The sequence below is a fragment of the Myxocyprinus asiaticus genome, chromosome 6 (assembly GCF_019703515.2).
Source record: "Myxocyprinus asiaticus isolate MX2 ecotype Aquarium Trade chromosome 6, UBuf_Myxa_2, whole genome shotgun sequence".
Lineage (NCBI taxonomy): Eukaryota > Metazoa > Chordata > Actinopteri > Cypriniformes > Catostomidae > Myxocyprinus > Myxocyprinus asiaticus.
Genome location: NC_059349.1, coordinates 46,274,909 through 46,294,496, shown reverse-complemented (window position 1 = coordinate 46,294,496; position 19,588 = coordinate 46,274,909). Strand labels below are relative to the sequence as shown.

General features: G+C 41.9%; 1 protein-coding gene across 1 annotated transcript in view; it reads right to left on the bottom strand.

The window, feature by feature from the left end:
- The window catches only part of gpc5c (glypican 5c), a 260,885-nt gene that overhangs the window by 71,022 nt on the left and 170,275 nt on the right, over positions 1–19,588 (bottom strand). The window contains exon 7 of the mRNA XM_051701629.1: positions 13,993–14,113. Coding sequence (XP_051557589.1) covers positions 13,993–14,113 — 121 coding nt within the window. The remainder of the gene's footprint in view (positions 1–13,992; positions 14,114–19,588) is intronic.

The window sequence follows — 19,588 nt, the reverse complement described above, 5'->3', positions numbered from 1 at the left end:
GTACCACCACCCCCGGCTCGGTCTCGATGTGGTGATGGATGAGGTTTGTACGTCCCGGTAGAGGGGAAAACACGTCTGCAAACTCCTGTTGCAACCTGGCAACCTCCGCGAGTTGGCTCGGTGAGAGGTGGTCTCCGCAAGTGACCGGGGTGAACTGTTTATGTTTCGAGCTCACCTCCGGTCCGAGCTCCGCCTTCTCGGGAACCACCGTAGCCAACGTCACGGGGACCGCCTCTCTCCACAATTTTAGGAGATTGAGGTGGTATATTTGACGTGCATCCCCTCTATCGGATCGTTTAACCTCATAATCGAGATCTCCCACTCGTCGTGTGACCTCAAAGGGTCCTTGCCACTTGGCGAGTAATTTAGAGCTCGATGTGGGGAGCAATACAAGCACTTTATCTCCCGGTGTAAATTCCCTTAGCTGAGTTCCCCTGTCATACAGTCGGCGCTGTCGTTCTTGAGCTTGGAGCAAATTCTCCTGTGTTAGTTGCCCCAAGGTGTGGAGTTTTGCTCTAAGATCAAGAACGTACTGAATTTCATTTTTACTGTTCGAAGGTCCTTCCTCCCAGGCTTCTCGCAATACATCAAGCACGCCGCGTGGGCGTCGCCCATACAGCAGCTCGAATGGGGAGAAGCCAGTGGAGGCTTGCGGGACCTCTCGTACTGCAAATAACAGGGGGTCGAGCCATTTATCCCAATTTCTAGCATCGTCGTGCACGAACTTACGAATCATGTTTTTGAGGGTTTTATTAAATCGTTCCACCAGGCCATCCGTTTGAGGATGGTATACACTGGTGCGAATCGATTTAATATTTAATAACTCATACAGTTCGCGTAGTGTCCGTGACATAAACGTTGTGCCTTGATCGGTGAGGATTTCTTTCGGAATCCCCACCCGGGAGATTATTTTGAAGAGTGCCTCCGCAACACTGCGTGCTGAGATGTTGCGAAGAGGCACTGCTTCCGGATATCGCGTTGCATAGTCCACTAGGACCAATACAAAGCGATGTCCGTGAGCTGACCGTTCTAATGGCCCGACGAGGTCCATTCCAATTCTCTCAAAGGGGACCTCGATCAAAGGGAGAGGGCGCAATGGCGCTTTTGGGGTGGCCGGTGGGTTAACCAGCTGGCATTCTCGGCATGCCGCACACCACCTGCGGACATCGCCGCCAATGCCCGGCCAATAGAAACGGGCTATTAGACGGTTCAGTGTTTTCCTTTCTCCTAGGTGACCTGCCATAGGATTATAATGAGCCGTCTGGAATACCATTTCCCGACGGCTCCTCGGAATCAAAAGTTGGGTTGTATCCTCTTTGGTTCGAGTGTCCTGTGTCACTCGATACAACCGCTCATTTATAATTGCAAAATAGGGATATGAGAGTGCGATGTCAGGCTGGAGTCGTTGACCATCGATAACTCTCACTTGGTCAAAGGCGTGTTTGAGGGTTTCGTCTCGCGACTGCTCCAAAGGGAAATCCCCCTCAGGGAATTCCCTGAGAAGGGGAGGGGCCGCGGCCTCTCCCCTCTCTCGTCATCATGACGTGGAGCTGTCGAGGACGGCCCCGGCTCCGCCTCCCCTGCCAGAGCATCGCACATCACACATCTCCCTATTCTCACACAGGACCCATCCGCACAAATTCCCTTTAATAAAGCTTTAAAATCAGGCCAATCAGTCCCCAAAATCAGCGGATGGGTGAGGCGGAAGCTAACCGCAGCCTCCACTCTATGCTTTTTACCCCAAAATTTAATTGTCAGGGTCACCACTGGATACTTGTGAATATCCCCGTGTACACACTTCACCTTCACCGTTTTGGATGTGACCAATGCCTCGGGTTGAACCAGGCGTTGGTGGATAGTGGTTTGATTACACCCGGTATCCACCAACGCTTGGTGAGTACCCCCTTGACACTTACCGGTATCCGGTACGCTCCGGCCCGGTCGGGGGCAGCCTGTGGGAGGTCAGAGACCCGCACCACCGTCCCCAGCTCCATCAGAGGGCACTGATCTCGGAAGTGGCTCGGGTCTCCGCACCTCCAGCAGGCCGGCCCAGGCGCCACGCCCGCACTTGCGTCGGCGGGCGCCCCCCCCTGAGGGGGAGAGCGGCGGGGTACTAGAGTAGGGGAAGGTGTCGCCTCCCACACCCGGGAAACTGGTCTCAAGGGCTGGGTTCCTCCTCGTCTGCCTGGGGCAGGAACGGGACCTGGAGAGAAAGCAGACGAGAGAGAGAGAGGGGAGGGGGAAGAAACAGAGGGAGGAGAGAGAAGGTAGGAGGGATCTTCTGTCCTCGGGATCGCCGCCATGTGGTCCTCCGCAAGTCGGATAGCTTCCTCCAACGACGCCGGGCGGTGGCACTGGACCCACTCCGCCGTTCCTTTTGGCAGTCGAACTATGAACTGTTCCAGTACCACCTGGTCGATAATTCCCTGGACGTCGCGATCCCCCGCTAACAGCCATCTTCGGCAGGCGTCACGGAGCCGCTGGGCAAAGGCAAACGGGCGGTCAGAGCTTTCCAACTTCAAGCTCCGGAAGAGTTGACGACTTTCCTCCGGAGTGCGACCAACCCGTTGCAAGATGGCTCTTTTAAGATCTCCGTAGGCCAGGAGGCTCGACGCTGGCAGTTGTTGAGCCGCGAGCTGGGCTTCCCCGGACAGTAGTGGGATCAGTCGGGCTGCCCATTGGCCGAGCGGCCAGCCCCAGATCTCGGCGGTCCGCTCAAACAAATCCAGGAAAGCCTCGGGGTCGTCCGCCGCCCCCATTTTCTGTAATGCTGGCGGGGGTAACGGCGTGGGTGTGTCCGGGGTCGCGGCTGAGGATGCCCCCTGGCTGAGGAGGCTCCGGATCGCCTGCCGGTCCTCGGCTTGAGCATGCATGAGCTCGACAAACCGGCGGTCTTGATCTTGCCGGAGCTCAAGCAGCGTTTGTTGGTGGTTCCGATGTAGGCTGGCGAGGGCTTGGAGGATCTCCGCCAACTGGGAGGACTCTACGGGACGACCTCCATCCATCTTCTACCCAAAACTTCAGTTTCCCGGGTTTCGGCACCAGTGTAAAGAGGAGACGAGAAGCAGTTTTCCTGGTTCAGGTTATAGTTTATTTTCTCTCTCTCTGCAGCACAAAGTTAATTATCACTCGCACACCGCTTCACAAAAATAAACTCTCAACGTTTGTAAAGAAACTCCTAGCTTCTTGCTCGGGTCTGTCGTGCCCAGGCTCTCTCCCCCTCCTATTTGCGGTGTGTCTCTATTTATGCCGCTCTCCCCGTGCTCACTGAAATTAGAGACAGGTGTTATACATAATTTAGCTCAGGTGTAAGCGCCCTTACCGCTTTTTCTCTCTCCGGAGAGATGCTTGACCACGCCCCCGCTGCCACACAGATATACTGTTTTTATCTATTTGGGGCTTACAGCAGCAGTGATCGGCACAGAAAAGAGACGTTTGTATTTAATATCTTACAAATATCATATTTAACTTTGTGATTCTTTTGAAAAACTTTCAAACTGTGGTATTAGCACATAAAAATAAACTGTACAGTCACATTCCTGAGAATAAGAGCTTTCATATGATATATGATTTGTCTATTTAAGCCAAGTAATATAACTGTAATTTGTTTATGGTTTCAAGCAACATAATGATCGAAGTTCATTTTTTGAGAGGTTTGTAGCAACATATAATTCACAATATTATAGAACTCTTAAAAATGTATAGAAACTGATGTGCGGTCACAGGTGTGTGTGTATATAGGCTATTTTACGACATCTTTAAACATGGCTCATCCAATCAGAATTTGAAGATGGAACTATACAGTATATTCAATCTCAGCAAATGAATATGTAAGAATTTACCCAATCAAGAATTATTAAATTACAAAGAGACTATAATGGACCATAAGACTATACCTCTAAATAGCTCTACATTAATTACACATTAATGTTTATTAATTTAGCTTTTATCTAATTTGCAACTGACTAACAAATAAGTTGACCAGAAAAGTAAGAGCTATTAAATGTATAAGTGCAAAACATGAGTGTTTTGTATTTTGCTTGTTTATTTGTTTGATCTGATTGATAGGAGTAAGTGCCCTCACATACATGACTATGAATTAGTTATTAAAGTGTTCATGGAGTTGTCTATATTAAAGCAATAAGCCACAAAAGGCAGTGCATAACATTTTTTTTTTTTTTTTACATGGCTAAGCAGTGTTGTTAAGGACGACAGTATCCGTTTTATCTTCACTGGACTGTTACGGGACATTGTTGATTATATGCGGACTGTGAACTCATGGCTGTGCTAAGTTGTGGGTCGGGAAGCAGACATGCATTGGGGAGTGTTCAGTGAACTCTTTAAAGTGCTGTAGAATTCACTAGCCACTTCAAACAGTGCGCTCTGTTCTCCCTGAAGCCACAGACAAGAGAGACGAGCCTTTGATACAGAATACTACTGTGTGGTGACACACACATACACCTGATACCCTACCAGAAGTGAAGAGACCATTAACACAGAAAACTACAGGTTAAGTGAGCAACTGATCAACAAATTCTGCAGACGAACCCATTCAGGCTGCCTGCCTAGACAATTCACACTGCCACCAGTGTGTGCGTGTTTGTATGTATAAGTGTTGTGTGACATTTAGGTCTGACAAAGTTTACTTATGTTAACTAATGAGATTAAATGAGTTTAAGAGCATTAAAATTAACAGAATTGGTGCATTTACCTAATTTGACATTACAGCTGCCTTTTTGTGTGATTCACTGAAGAGCAGGACTCTTGTTTTCAATAAAATGATGAAAAAATAAATAAAAATACTTTATACAAAATATTTTATTTTTAAATCAGGCCCAAATGGGATCTCAGTGTATTTAAACAGAATACACTACATCTAATGGAAACAATAACCATTTACAGGCAAATTTAAGCAAAATCAAAATGTTCTGCATAACGGGAAAAGTTCCAGTTCTCCCGATGGCCAGTCTGACCCTGCTGGCAGCCCAAATGAGGTGGTTAATAAATGTGTTCTCTGTAATGCAGTAAACCAGACTTCCTGTAAAAGAGCAGGTGTTGGAGTACAGTAGTGCAGTCTGGTCAACACAAACCCTCTAGTGATTGTTCTGAAACTTATAAAGAGGAAACATTCCCTTTTTATCAATCTCCCTTGTCCACATTTACACTCAAGAGTGTAATGGCATGTTGTTTAAGTGTGTGTGTGTTTGTGTTTAAACACATTAACACACACACACACCCCGAGCATAGAGATTCTATTGTCTACACACCCAAAAGCAGCTGTGTCGTTGGCCTGTCCTCCAGATTCCAGTTGGGGATATTTACAGGGAATTAGATGTATTTATTGAGCTTTAACGGGAGGGGTGGCCCACCAGCGACCTGAACTACAGGCAACACACCTTGGCTGGACTGTTTCACATCTTGTTTAGCATCCACCAAGGAGATTTAAAATTTCATCACATTTTGTGCTGCCCTTCTGCTCGATTTCAAGTGCAGTTTTGTAACTGTGTGTATGTGCGTGTGTCATGTGTTTGTAAATGCATCGTGACCCTAAAGTTCTTCCAAACCTTTGCATCTTTCTTCCATGAAACACAAAAAGGAGAGATTTTAGGCAGAATGACAGCCTCAGTCACCATTCACTTTCATTGTGTGGAAGAAAGATTAAATGAAAGTGAATAGTGACTAAGACTAACATACTGCCTAACATAATTTTTGTGTTCCACAGAAGAAATAAAAGTCCTACCGGTATGGAACAAATCATGAGGGTATGTAAATGAAGACTGGAGGGAATTCCACCTGGGGTCCAGAATCCAAAACACAACATACGCTTTTTAGCAGGTGAACCATAACCAGTTGTGACTATTGTTGATTATTTCCCTTGATTAAAAATACTTTTTTTTTTTGTGGGGCAACTGCAAGCCAAATCCTTTATTTAGGCTACACATCCAAAATAATTGCAAATGTCCAGATTCTCCAGACATTCATTTCCTGAATTTGGGCAATAAATTGTTAAATTACAAACAATGAGAACTGGAAGGAATGAGATTAAAATGCAGACTAAAGTGGAGACAAGTCCATCTGAGATGAGTCTGGACTCATAATCTACAGACATCCTGTTACGTACACAAATTACATTGTGTGTGTATGTGGATGGGTCCCACATACTCAACAGTTATTTTGACATTTTAAAGTGAGAGGTGTAGTGTTAGGCTAAAATCAGGAATGGTCAAAGCTCTCTCTTTTAATCTCTTTCAGGCTCTTTTCACTTTGATTTGATTGCTTGGTCTGAACCCAAGTTGGATTCCATGCTCTTGCAGGGGTCTCTTTTTTCACATTGGGCCCTGAACTGTGGTGTGTTTGCATCAATACTAGTGGCAGGTGTTTACAACTCTAGATTAGTAATTGAGTCCCTTTGGTTTTTCTACCAAAACTTAACATACACAAAATGTCCCCAAATTTGGCTTTATTACATTGTGACAAATATTACATTGCGAAAAGAGACTTTTGGGGGAGAGGTGTGAAATCGAACTCTGGTTCAGACAAACCAGAGTTCGATTCTGTGTCCATCTGTGCTGGTTTTTTATTGTGCTTCAATGAAAACATGCACTTGACAGATGTCTTTGACTAAACTTACATTACATGATCCCAACTCATGAAGTCCTCTTATGACTCTGTTGAATATATGTGTATGAGGCAGATTGAACAGTCTGACACCTTCTCAACGCTCCTATCTCAGCGGACACAAACACTATCAAGCAGTTTAGCATTCAGATTACAAAGGTTCAACAAAAATAACTTGCAATCTCTGAGTTGCCATAGTGACAGGTGTTTCTGAACAGTAAATTACAGGTGTCATTCAGACATGACTGAGACAGTCATTCACTGACAGACAGTAGAGAGAGACAGGTGACAATGAAACAAATGAAAGGCTGAAAAAGAAACATACAAACATTGAGAAAGAAAGAAAGACAGAAAGAAAGAAAGGTTTAAGAGGGCTGAAGAGAGCAAGCAGGACAGACTGTTGCTTCACAGAGCCTCAGGGGATTTAGGGAAAATCAGCTTTTATTCCGAAAGTCTTTCAGTGTGCTGCCTGCTATTAGCATCACAAAAACAGCACTTTACGTAGAGCCAATCCCATACAAAATCTACTGTTTTCTAAACATCTGCCTTTTTCAATTTTCAATTCTCTCTCTTCTTTATCTCTCTCTTTTTATTTCTCCATGTTTCTTTAAACACATATTTCCCCATTCAGTTTATCAGAGTTAAACAGGGGTCAGTATGAGAGAGAGAGAAATTATCATCTTAATAATGTTTCCCTATCTGTACTTTTTCATAAAATATTTTAATTTCTGTGTGCGCTTGAGAGGAAGTCAAAATAAGTGCTTTGAGCTATCAAATTTGCAAATATTAGTTTACAATTAGTCTCAATCATTTTGGTTCACATCTCAGATTACATATATATATACATATATATACATATATATATAGATATATACATGCATCGTTTTTGTTGTTTTTTTTTTTTTTTTTCACATAGTAAGTGCAAATTTCAGTAGTTTCAATTAGTTTCTTGTTCACACCAGATTCAAATTTCTTATTCATTTAAGAAAACAATAACTAAATGCACATGGCTTTCTGATCAAAATTGATGAGTTGATTCTCAGTGAAATTGTCATACTCTTCACAACTTCTAAACATTCTTTCATCATGTGATGGCCACATTATCCATTCAGTTATCAAAATCTGTCAGACATACATGTATATTCCATAAATATCTATGACATGGAATGTTTGTGATGTCTGCTAAATCTCTGGCCAGACCAATAAGAGCGACAGGATGTCCACCAAGAAGATGGGAACTTGTAGTGTTACATACTGTGAGGAGGTACAATTTATTGTTTTTTATAGAACTACTGCAGTTTTTTTTGTCATTTTGTGGCAATTTTCTGTTCACTATTTATGACTTTACATGTAAGAAATGTGTAAAAATGGACATGCAAATGTGAATTTTCTGTTTACATGTAACACATTGCTACAAAAATACATTTACTGTATACATATGTGGGGATGGGGGCATTGTCATGTATCTGTCTGCAGGAGAGGGAGAGCGGTAAGGCTCGTCACCTGGGCTGTCATTATCTCTAACATCTGTGTCTTGTTATAGTGATGGCAGAGGAAGACCTGAAAAGGTCGACGGACACATCAGTATGGAGAGAGAGACAGCAGAGAAAGTTGGCAGCGTGTGTCTGCTAGTGTTAAAGTGAACTCTCACTGACTCGTTGGAGTACATATTTGGCCACTAAAAGCCCTTTTGTTTATGTTTTGTGTGACACTGAAAGAGTAATAAAAATAATAAAGAAGGCCATTGTGCAACGGGTTGGCCGTAGTCCTGAGCAGAACTGCCAGTGCTTCAGGACACTGAAATTTGGGAAACACGGCTGCCCGTTTACTTTCGTGCAACAGCTCCAGGATGCCTGTCGAAAATGGCTGCTGGCTGAGGGAACCCACGGCGCCATGGACATCATCGACCTGGTGACACTGGAGCAGTTCATCTCCCAACTTCCTCGGAGGATGGCCGAGTGGGTCCAGTGCCACCACTCAGCTTTGCTGGAAGAGGCCGTCCAGCTGGCAGAAGATTACATGACAGCATTTCTGGGAATCGCTATAATGTGGTTCGCTCTCAGCGGGGCGCGTGGTGAGTTGTGCGTGGATGCCACGGAGAATAGCGTGAAGCCTCCACATGCACTATGTCTCCGTGGTAATGCACTCAACAAGCCACATGATAAGATGCGTGAATTGACAGTCACAGACACCGAGGCAACTGAGTTTCATCCTCCACCACCTGGATTGAGGCGAATCACTATGCCTCCATGAGGACTAAGAGCACATTGGGAATTGGGCATTCCAAATTGGGGAGAAAAAAAATCGAAAAAAAAAAATATTAAGGGAAATATATGTGGATGGGTCCTGTAAAATGTTGTCTCAGTGTGTGACGTGCGATGCTATGGCTGGAGAGGCGGTGCCAGGGCCATCAACGTCTGCTCCGCATCAAGATGACGCAAGAGAGGGAGTTCCCGAGGGGGATTTCTCTAGAGCAGTCACGTGATGAGTCCCTCAAACATGTGTTTGACCAAGTGAGAATCAACGATGGTCAAGAGGTTCAGCCTAACGTCGCACTCACATACCCATATTTTCAATTATTAAAGATCGGTTGTATTGAGTGACACAGGACAATCAAACAAAAGAAAATACAACCCAATTATTAGCACTGAAGAGCCATCAGGAAACCCTCTTCCAGGCGGCTCACCATAATCCAATGGCTGACCATCTAGGTCATGAAAAAAAGCTCAACCGAATAATGGGCCATTTTTTTTGGCCGGGCATTCATGGGGACGTTCGCAAGTGGTGTGTGGCATGCCGTGAATGTCAGTTGGTGAATCCACCGGCCACCCCAAAAGCACCATTGCACCCTCTATTGCTAATTGAGGTCCCCTTTGAAAGAATTGGCATGGACCTCGTTGGGCCATTAGAACAGACTGCACATGGGCATCGCTTTCAATTCGTTCTGGTGGACTATGCAATGCGATATCCAGAAGCAGTGCCCCTGAGCAACATCTCAGCACGTAGTGTTGCGGAGGCACTCTTCAGCATTATCTCCCGAGTGGGGATTCCAAAAGAAATCCTCACTGATCTAGGCACTACATTTATGTCACGAACTACGCGAACTGTACGAATTGTTAGGTATTAAAATGATTCACATCAGTGTTTACCACCCACAAATGGATGAGCTGGTGGAACTATTTAATAAAACCTTAAAAAATATGATTTGTAAGTTCGTACACAAGGATGCTAGAAATTGGGATAAGTGGCTCGATCCCCTGTTATCTGCAGTGCGAGAGGTCCCACAAGCCTCCACAGGGTTTTCCCCATTCGAGCTGCTATATGGGCATTGGCCACGTGGCGTGCTCAACGTCATACGGGAAGCTTGGGAGGAGGGACCTTCAAACAGTAAAAATGAAATTCAGTACGTTCTTCATCTTAGAGAAAAATCTTCACTCTTTGGGTCAACTAACACAGGAGAATTAGCTCCAAGCTCAGGAACGTCAAAGCCGACTGTATGACAGGGGCACTCGACTGCGGGAATTCACACTGGGAGATAAAGTGCTTGTATTACTGCTCACCTCGCCAAGTGGCAAGGGCCCTTTTAGGTCACACGGCGAGTCGGAGATTTCGATTATGAGGTTAGGCGAATGGACAGGGGTGGGGCATGTCAAATTTACCATCTCAACCTCCTAAAATTGTGGAGGGAGGCGGTCCCTGTGGCCTTGGCAATGGTAGTCCCGGAGAGGGCGGAGCTCAGGCCAGAGGTGACTCTCAAACCTAATTCATTCACCCTGGTCCTGTGTGGATACCACCTCTTACCGTCGCAGCTCACAGATGTGGCCAAGTTGCAAGCGGAAATCGCAGATGTGTTTTCGCCTCTCTTTGGTCACACAAACCTCATAGAACACCACATCGAGACCACCTCGGGGGTGGTGGTTCATAGCCACCCTTATCACCTTCCTAAACACAAGAAAAGGGTTTTTCAGGAAGAATTGGAGGTAATGCTCGAGATAGGTGTAATAGAAGAGTCGCACAGTGACTGGGTCGGCCTGGTGGTTCTGGTACTTAAGAGCAATGGGACGGTCTGGTTCTGTGTAGACTATCGCAAAGTGAATGCGGCATCCAAATTTGACACATACCCAATGCCACGGATTGACAAGTTGCTCGATCAGTTGGCCGTGGCTAAATTTTATTCGATATTGGACTTAACAAAGGGTTATTGGTAGATCCCTTTAACTCCATTCTCCTGAGAAAAAACAGCTTTTTCCACACAATTCAGCTTACACCAATTTGTGACCCTTCTGTTTGGTTTGGGACCAATTGCACAAAGAAGTGTGCAATTGGGTGGGAGGAAGTTCGATATCTGGGGTTCAATTTGGGTCAAGGGAAGGGGCAACCCCAGGTTAACAAAACCACAGCGATCGCGGCCTGCCTGAGGCCCAAGACCAAAAAGTAAGTGAGACAGTTTCTGGGGCTGGCTGGATACTACCAAAGGTTTGTGCCTAGTTACTCTGACATCACCAGCCCGCTGACTGATCTTACTAGAAAGGGGGTCCCCGATCCGATCCAGTGGACAGAGTCATGCCAACAGGCTTTCCTAAAAGTAAAATCTGCCCTTTGTTGGGGGCTGCTTTTACATGTTCCTAATTTCTCTCTCCCCTTTATTTTGCAGACAGATGCATCTGACAGGGGGCTGGGGCAGTGCTCTCGTAGGAGGTGGGGGGGGAGGAACAGCCGGTGCTGTTCATAAGTCGCAAGCTCTCCATGAGGGAGATGAAGAACAGCATCACAGAAAAGGAGTGTCTTGTGATCAAGTGGGCTGTCCTCACCATCAGCTACTACCTGCTGGAGTGGGCCTTCACCCTCTGCTCAAATCATGCCCCACACCAATGGCTCCACTGCATGAAAGATACCAACGTGCAGATCACACATTGGTACCTAGCACTTCAGCCATTTAAATTTGAGGTGATCCACAGACCGGGGGTGCAGATGGCTGTGGTGGACTTTCTCTTCAGAAATGGGGGGTTGGGGGAGTTGGCAGGCTGGATGTTGCCCCAGCCTGAGGCGGGCGGTGGGGGTATGTGGGGATGGGGGCGTTGTCGTGTATCTGTCTGCGGGAGAGGGAGAGCGGTAAGGCTCGTCACCTGGTCTGTCATTATCTCTAACATCTGTGTCTTGTTATAGTGATGGCGAAGGGAGACCTGAAAAGGCCGACGGACACATCAGTATGGAGGGAGAGAGACAGCAGAGGGAGTTGGCTGTGTGTGTCCGGTACTATTAAAGTGAACTCTCATTGACTCGTTGGTGTATATATTTGGCCACTAAGAGCCCTTTTGTTTATGTTTTGTGTGATGCTGAAAGAGTAATAAAAATATTCACATTGACTGTTTCGCTGCCTCCTGACTCCTCCATTTGCCCCAAAAACACAAACATTGTTAACAACATACAAATGTGCATATCCTTTTTCTGTGTATTACATTATTGTACAATATTGACTTTTCCCAGTAAACGTTTACCTACTGTTGAAATTGGTATCTAAAAAGCTCAGTGTGAAACACAATAGCGTTCAGCTAGACAAAACTGACATTCTTGTATAGAACAGTAAGCAGTCAGTGTCAACAAAAAAGTAGAACAAAAATGACATTTGTATATAACAAACATTTCCAGGGTTGACTGCCATGGTGAAAAACCATCTAAACATTTTGACCAGTACGGCTCAGATGATGACAAAAAACTTTTCATTTTGGTGGCATTGGCCAATTTACAGACACAATAACTAGGTTTTGAAGCATGAATTAAATGTTTTGAGTGAGTTACTACATTTTGCAGACATTCAGTAGAGTTGTGATATCCCATAAAACTGTTGTGACAATTGCACTTACAGAGAATGTTAAGACTGTTTAAAAAAAAATGAGCCAAAGCGAAAAACTGTAATATTGTGAAACTTGTGTTTATATTCAGGACGAATTCATTTATTTTTTGTATGATCAAGACAGACAGACAGACAGACAGACAGACAGAATAACATAATGATGGATGTATGGATGGATGGAAAACATGACAGACAGACAGAACGATAGAATAACATGATGGATGGATGGATGGACAGATGGGCAGACAGGCAGATAGATAGATAGAATGCACAGAAGAACAGACAGACAGACAGACAGACAGATAGATAGATCTCATTGGTCCAAAATCCTGTTCCTGATACGTGATTATTTGGTAAGAACAGAAAAAATTTACTTTGGGCACTTGTGTCATGTCAATTTTATGTATGTGTGTGTGTTAGGCTACAATCGTCCAACACTTGTTTACTGACATCACTGGTTCACATGAGAGTCAGATGATTGCTCAGCTGGGTCAGTATACACTGATTCCATCTGTGGCCCCTGTCTGTCCTCCTCTTTTTAATCCTTTACTTCCATTTCTCCCCATCAAAGTCAGTCTTATTTCCACATGTGACCTCTGTAAAACTCCCTTTCTACATAGTTAAAGCTACAAAACATCTCATAAACTCTGTACTAGGTGTTGTTAAATAGACGGAAGCTTCTACTGTCTGTTTATTGTACAGAATAGCAGGATCGCTTTGATGAGCTATTTAATTAACATCTGAAAAGAATCATCTGCCTCTGTTTTCTCTGCTACACTGTTGGAGCATGATTGGACTGTCAGGGATATCAGAATGAGAGCAGAACATCACACCAATTCAGTGAACGGAAAGAAGTTCCTTAAGAGTTCAGCACATTTCTTAAGATATTAATATATCATGGTATTAAAATTATACTGTGAGGTACAAAGGATAAAACTGTACTATCATCATGATAGCGTTTTCAGTATAACCATAGTTATCAGTATAACCACAGTAGTATCATGACCTCATCATCAGATCTAAAAGGCCATTGACAGAAACCCTAAGACACAGCCAATGAATATTTTTGAGTTTTAAATCCAAAGCTCAGTCAACACCCATTGTAATCCAAAATCACATACTTTAAATACCTCAGATTTGTCAATGTTTACTTAAAAATGCAAGAAAGTATTTGTAAAACATGAAGTGACTATCTGAAAATTGTGAGCTCCTACATTATAAAGCCAAATTCAGCTAAGCATTACCAGAAAATGACAATAATCCTGCATTTGTTAACAAAGCTCTATGAATATCAGACGCAGTTGACTGGTGTCTAATTTGGTATGAAAAATATTTTGGGGATGTACTGTAATCTCCCAAACTGGAGTTTGTTCAATAGTGCTGGTATCTTAGGAATGGCACATCTGTATATCAATTAATCAATTAGTGATCCATGTGTAGCAGTCACTAGAGAACATTTGTCTTGAGATGTGACAGATACAGTATGTGTGGTAATGTCACCAGATTATGGTGTTCCCTACCTGGTTGAACTGCTCGAGCCTGTCTTTGACTTCCAAAAGCACAGGGTCAGTACCTCTGACCCTTACTTCTGGATTTTGCCTTTGAGCATGGACTCCACTGCCCACCACTCTTCCATTATAACTGAGAGGGAAAGAGAAATACAGAAACAAAAACAGATGGTCAGCCCTAGAGTCAGTAAATAACTTTTTAATAAGGGCCCATGTTTGACCCTTGGAATTTTTTCAGTTTATGAGAACAATTTATTTTCCCAACCATATAAAAACCCCAAAGCATCTTGTCTATTTATGTCAAAAACTTCAATTGAATTCTAAATGAATTCTCAATCTTAACAATTATGACTTGTTATCTATAAAACTGAATCAACATGAAATACAAAAGTAGCACTTTATAATACACAAACACAATACACACTCTGCAAGAACACATTTGAAATACAGTTATTGGTCGGCCTATTTAATTACACAGATCTCAACTGCCTACCATCAATGTAGATTGTGATGTAATCACTGTTTCAAGTTGTGTCGTTTTTGGTAGTCTTTTCTTCATGTTGAGTGTTTTCAAAGCTGGTTTGAGCTTTTTTTAAGCCACTTAAAAATAAAATACCACTTCATATTAGCTACACATTCAACAATCACACACATTGAATCAATATATCTGAGAGCTACCAGTCACTACCGTTTCTACACTAAACCCATAAAATCCCCACATTTAGATAGGCCAGTGGGCCGGGTAAAAATATAGATTTTTCGATTAATCACAATCTTCATTTGAATGATCTCGACATCTGTTCTTAACTATTCTTAAATAGTTAGACTATTCTTAAAATCCCAATATCAGTCTTTTAATAGGTGAAGTTTTATTATTATTTTCTTATTGGATGTTGCTGTTTTTATTATAAATGCTTCGTCCGTGCATGTTATTTAAAAAATAATAAAAAAAATGGTTAGCCCTGTTAATCTTTAATCAAATATACTAACTTGTACAGTTCGAGTAAGTGTTCTTTTTAGTTTTCATTATCTTTGGTGTATTGTGATTCAAAACTTGGATATATTGTTTTTTACTCGCATGTTTCTCATTCATCTGTACTGGCACAATGGCTCCCACCTCATTGTAAGCAAAGACCACGATGAGCTGTGTGTATTTGTGGGCTGGTTATGTAGTAATGTTGAAAGTTAGATCATCATTCAGTTCTCTGAGATCGCTTCTCAAGTTTCCCTGGTAAGCGGCTCTAGCATATGCTGTGCATGTGCATTGCGGTCCCACCCCCACATCCTGTTTCAGTAGGAAATACGTCAAAATGTCAAGGCACTTCAGGGCGACTTTAGGCACTGAGATCCTTTCACTGCCTGATGAGATTAAATGTTTGGTTTGACCTGTTGCGTGTAATGTGTGTCCAAAGATGAGATCCAATCAAACTATTTTTAATTAATAATGTCTATTTTAACATCCTTTCTGTTCTTCATGGTCATTTGTATAGTCACCAAAAGAACAAAAAAGAAGCATTTGATTCTAATAAAGAAGTCATGTGACTCTCATTAATATGCACTGATCTGTCGGTTTTCTTAAGGAGACACAGTACAATTTTAGCACTTGTTCTACACATCAGTGCAAATACTTGTAAATAGCACAAATTATGCATGTAAACGATAAACAAGTAGGCCTAACTATATATACATTCACTGACCACTTTATTAGGAATACCTGTTCACCTACTTATTCATGTGATTATATAATCAGCCAATCACGTGGCAGCAGTGCAATGCATAAAATCATGCAGATATGGGTCAGAAGCTTCAGTTAATGTTCACATCAACTGTCAGAATAGGGAAATGTGATCTTAGTGATTTCAACGTGGGATGATTGTTGGTGCCAGACGGGCTGGTTTGAGTATTTCTGTAACTGCTGATCACCTGGGATTTTCACGCACAACATTCTCTAGAGTTTACTCAGAATGATGCAAAAAAAAAAATCCAGTGTGCAGCAGTTCTGCGGACGGAATAATATAATATAATATATACTGTATATATATTAGAGCTGTCAGAATTAACATGTTAATCGCATGTTAATTTTTTTTTATTGCGATTAACGCATTTAAAATTTATACAGCATAAACCAGCATAAATACTTGTTGGAATGGCGGGACCTTTGTAATGTTTCTTAACGGAGTCATTACACTGATGCTCACTTCACAAAAGTGCTTCCCTGTCAGTGATAAAATGATGGAGAAAGGAGCTCTTAGCGCTTTTATTTGATGTACAAAACAAGCCAAGACGGGACTCTAGAAATCAAATATTTTCAGTCTATGTAAGGTGCATTTTAATTAATACAAATGCACGGCAAGTCTTAACTATTACTCCGCTTTTCCCATGGAGTTCAAAGTGGCGCTGGACGCTGGTGTTGACGCTCTGATGCAAATTATGAATGCAGCTTTATAATTGCTGTATAAAAGTGGATAGCCACAGTCTACCGGCAGATTAATATTGTGGAGGATGAGATGAATATTTAACATTTAAAATTATGAATATAGAAATATGAAATTAATGAAAATATGAATGAATATTCAACATATATATATATATATACACTGGTGGCCAAAATTTTGGAACAATGTGCAGATTTTGCTGTTTCGGAAGGAAATTGGTACTTTAATTCACCAAAGTGGCATTCAACTGATCACAAAGTATAGTCAGGACATTACTGATGTAAAAAACAGCACCATCACTATGTGAAAAAAGTCATTTTTGATCAAATCTAGACAGGCCCCATTTCCAGCAGCCATCACTCCAACATCTTATCCTTGAGTAATCATGCTAAATTGCTAATTTGGTACTAGAAAATCACTTGTCATTATATCAAACACAGATGAAAGCTATTTGGTTTGTTATATGAAGCTTAACATTGTTTTTGTGTTTGTTTTTGAGTTTCCACAGTATGCAATAGACCAATTTTAAGTCAAAAATGGCAAAAAAGAAATGACTTTCTCTAGAAACTTGTCAGTCAATCATTGTTTTGAGGAATGAAGGCTATACAATGCTCGAAATTGCCCCCCCCCCCCCCCAAAAAAAAACTGAAGATTTCATACAAAGGTGTACACTACAGTCTTCAAAGACAAAGAACAGCTGGCTCTAACAAGGACAGAAAGAGATGTGGTAGGCCAGATGTACAACTAAACAAGAGGATAAATACATCAGAGTCTCTAGTTTGTGAAATAGATGCCTCACATATCCTCAGCTGACAGCTTCATTGAATTCTACCTGCTCAACACCAGTTTCATGTACAACAGTAAAGAAAAGACTCAGGGGTGCAGGCCTTATGGGAAGAATTGCAAAGAAAAAGCCACTTTTGAAACAGAAAAAAAAAAAAGAAAAGGTTAGAGTGGGCAAAGAAACATAGACATTGGACAACAGATAATTGGAAAAGAGTTTTATGGATCTTAACCCCATTGAGCTTTTGTGGGATCAACTAGACTGTAAGGTGCGTGAGAAGTGCCCAACAAGACAGGAAGCGTGGGGTGAAATTTCACCTGATTATCTGGACAAACTGACAGCTAGAATGTCAAGGATTTGCAAAGCTGTCATTGCTGCACGTGGAGGATTTTTTGATGAGAACTCTTTGAAGTAGTTTAGTTTGTCTGTACATTGTGATCAATTGAATGCCACTATATATATATATATATATATATATATATATATATATATATATATATATTATTATTATTATTTTTTTATTATTTTTTTTATGTACCAAGTTAAAATGTCCCCTGTATAATGAACAGCATTAGTCTTCTAAATGCAAGTTTCACAACCAAGTTTTGTTTTTGTTGATGAGTAAACATCCTAACTGCCAACTTCATCTTTTCATTTTTTACCTCAGGGATATTACAGTATAAATGATAATGTTAAATTATGTTTAGCCTTTAGTACAGATCTTTAATTTTGTGTTGATGAAGGGGTTCTTGAGCCTTACTGATGATGCTGATTTTACAGCTAAAAGGGTTGGGAAACACTGAGTTAGGCCTAATGGAATATTATTAAATATGTCAGAAACAGAAAAAATCACTATGGGGGCATTTTTCCCCAAACATTTTAAGTATATGGGGCATTTTTGTCACTTTCAGTGCCATTTTTCCCCCGAGCTCTGGTTAATTCCTGATGGTCAGAAATGTTATGCTTCATTAACATGAGTGACTGCAGCACTTTGGAGCCCTATAGGAAACTTTGAGACCTTTGGAGTCTCAATTTTGTATTCAAATAAATCCTTGAGGGCATGTAATTAAGAAAATAACAATTCACACTGCGAGACAATAACATTTCTGTCATAAGTACAATTAACAAATGTATTAACAGGAACAGAGTTTGTGTGAGAGATTAACACTTTCATTTTAAACCCACAAAAATCGTCTTTGGGTTGAAGTCCCTTGGAAGCTTAAATCTTCAATCCACTGTTTGGCTTTACCAAGATAGGAATGACAGTCTAAGAGATCAAGTTGGCTCGGACTTCCAGATCCCCTGGCAGAAATTATACATTATAAAGTCTAATTGCTGGCATGTGTGCTGTGGGAGGGGATGGGAAGGGAGGTGTTAGTTGGTTGTATCCAAGAGTATTGATGAGACAGTGGGTGAGAAACGACTCCTTTGGAATAATGAAAGGGTGTAACTGAGGCTAATTAGAGTTCTGTAAAAGGCCACAGAGAAATGTGTCTGAACTGCTTAAATACTACAAGAGCAGGGTGAGAGATCAGTTATTCCCAGACAATAAGAGCTAATAGCAAAAAGACAAAGTGTAGATGTTACCACATGAAGTACATTTTAGGAAACCTGACAAAATATATATTTTTACAGTGAATCTCTCTTTCCTCTCTACCCTTATACTAATACCCCTTTCTACTCATCCCTTTTCCCCTTTGGTTTGCCCACTGCAATAATTGAGTCCTGAATGGACACCTCGTTAGTGCAATAGCTGTGGCTCACTAGAGGTGCAAAAGCCAGGAATAAGTGTATCTGCCCATCCAGCACTTCTTTAGTTTATCCCTCAGCCTGATCTCTAACCACAACCCCTGGATAAATTCACAATCTCAGTATTAACTCATTACATTCACCTAAACTACAGAATATTAGGGACTCAATGTTAGTTCCGGTAACCATTCATTTTTCCATATAATGAAAGTGAACGATGACTGAGGCTGAACATTCTGCCTAACATCTCCTTTTGTGTTAATTAGTAGAAAGAAAGTCATGTGGGGATGGAACAACATGAGGGTGAGTAAATGATGACAGAATTTACATTTTTGGGTAAATCAGTTGAATCAAACTGACTACATTTGGTTATGGCAATGTAATTTGTTAAATACAGATCCAGTAGAAACAGCTTCTTATGGTAATAAATGCCAGTTTTCTCTTTGAACATTGTAGAAAGACGAGAATTATAAGTACATAAAAAAATAAATAAAAAAAGATTCTGGGCTCCATCAACAGCAAAGTCCCAAATAACCATAGAAACACAGAAGCCATCTAATTACACTATACCTGTTCCCCATATCTCTCATTATCATGCTGTTACACATATTTGACAATATTACTTCTAAAACCGTGAATA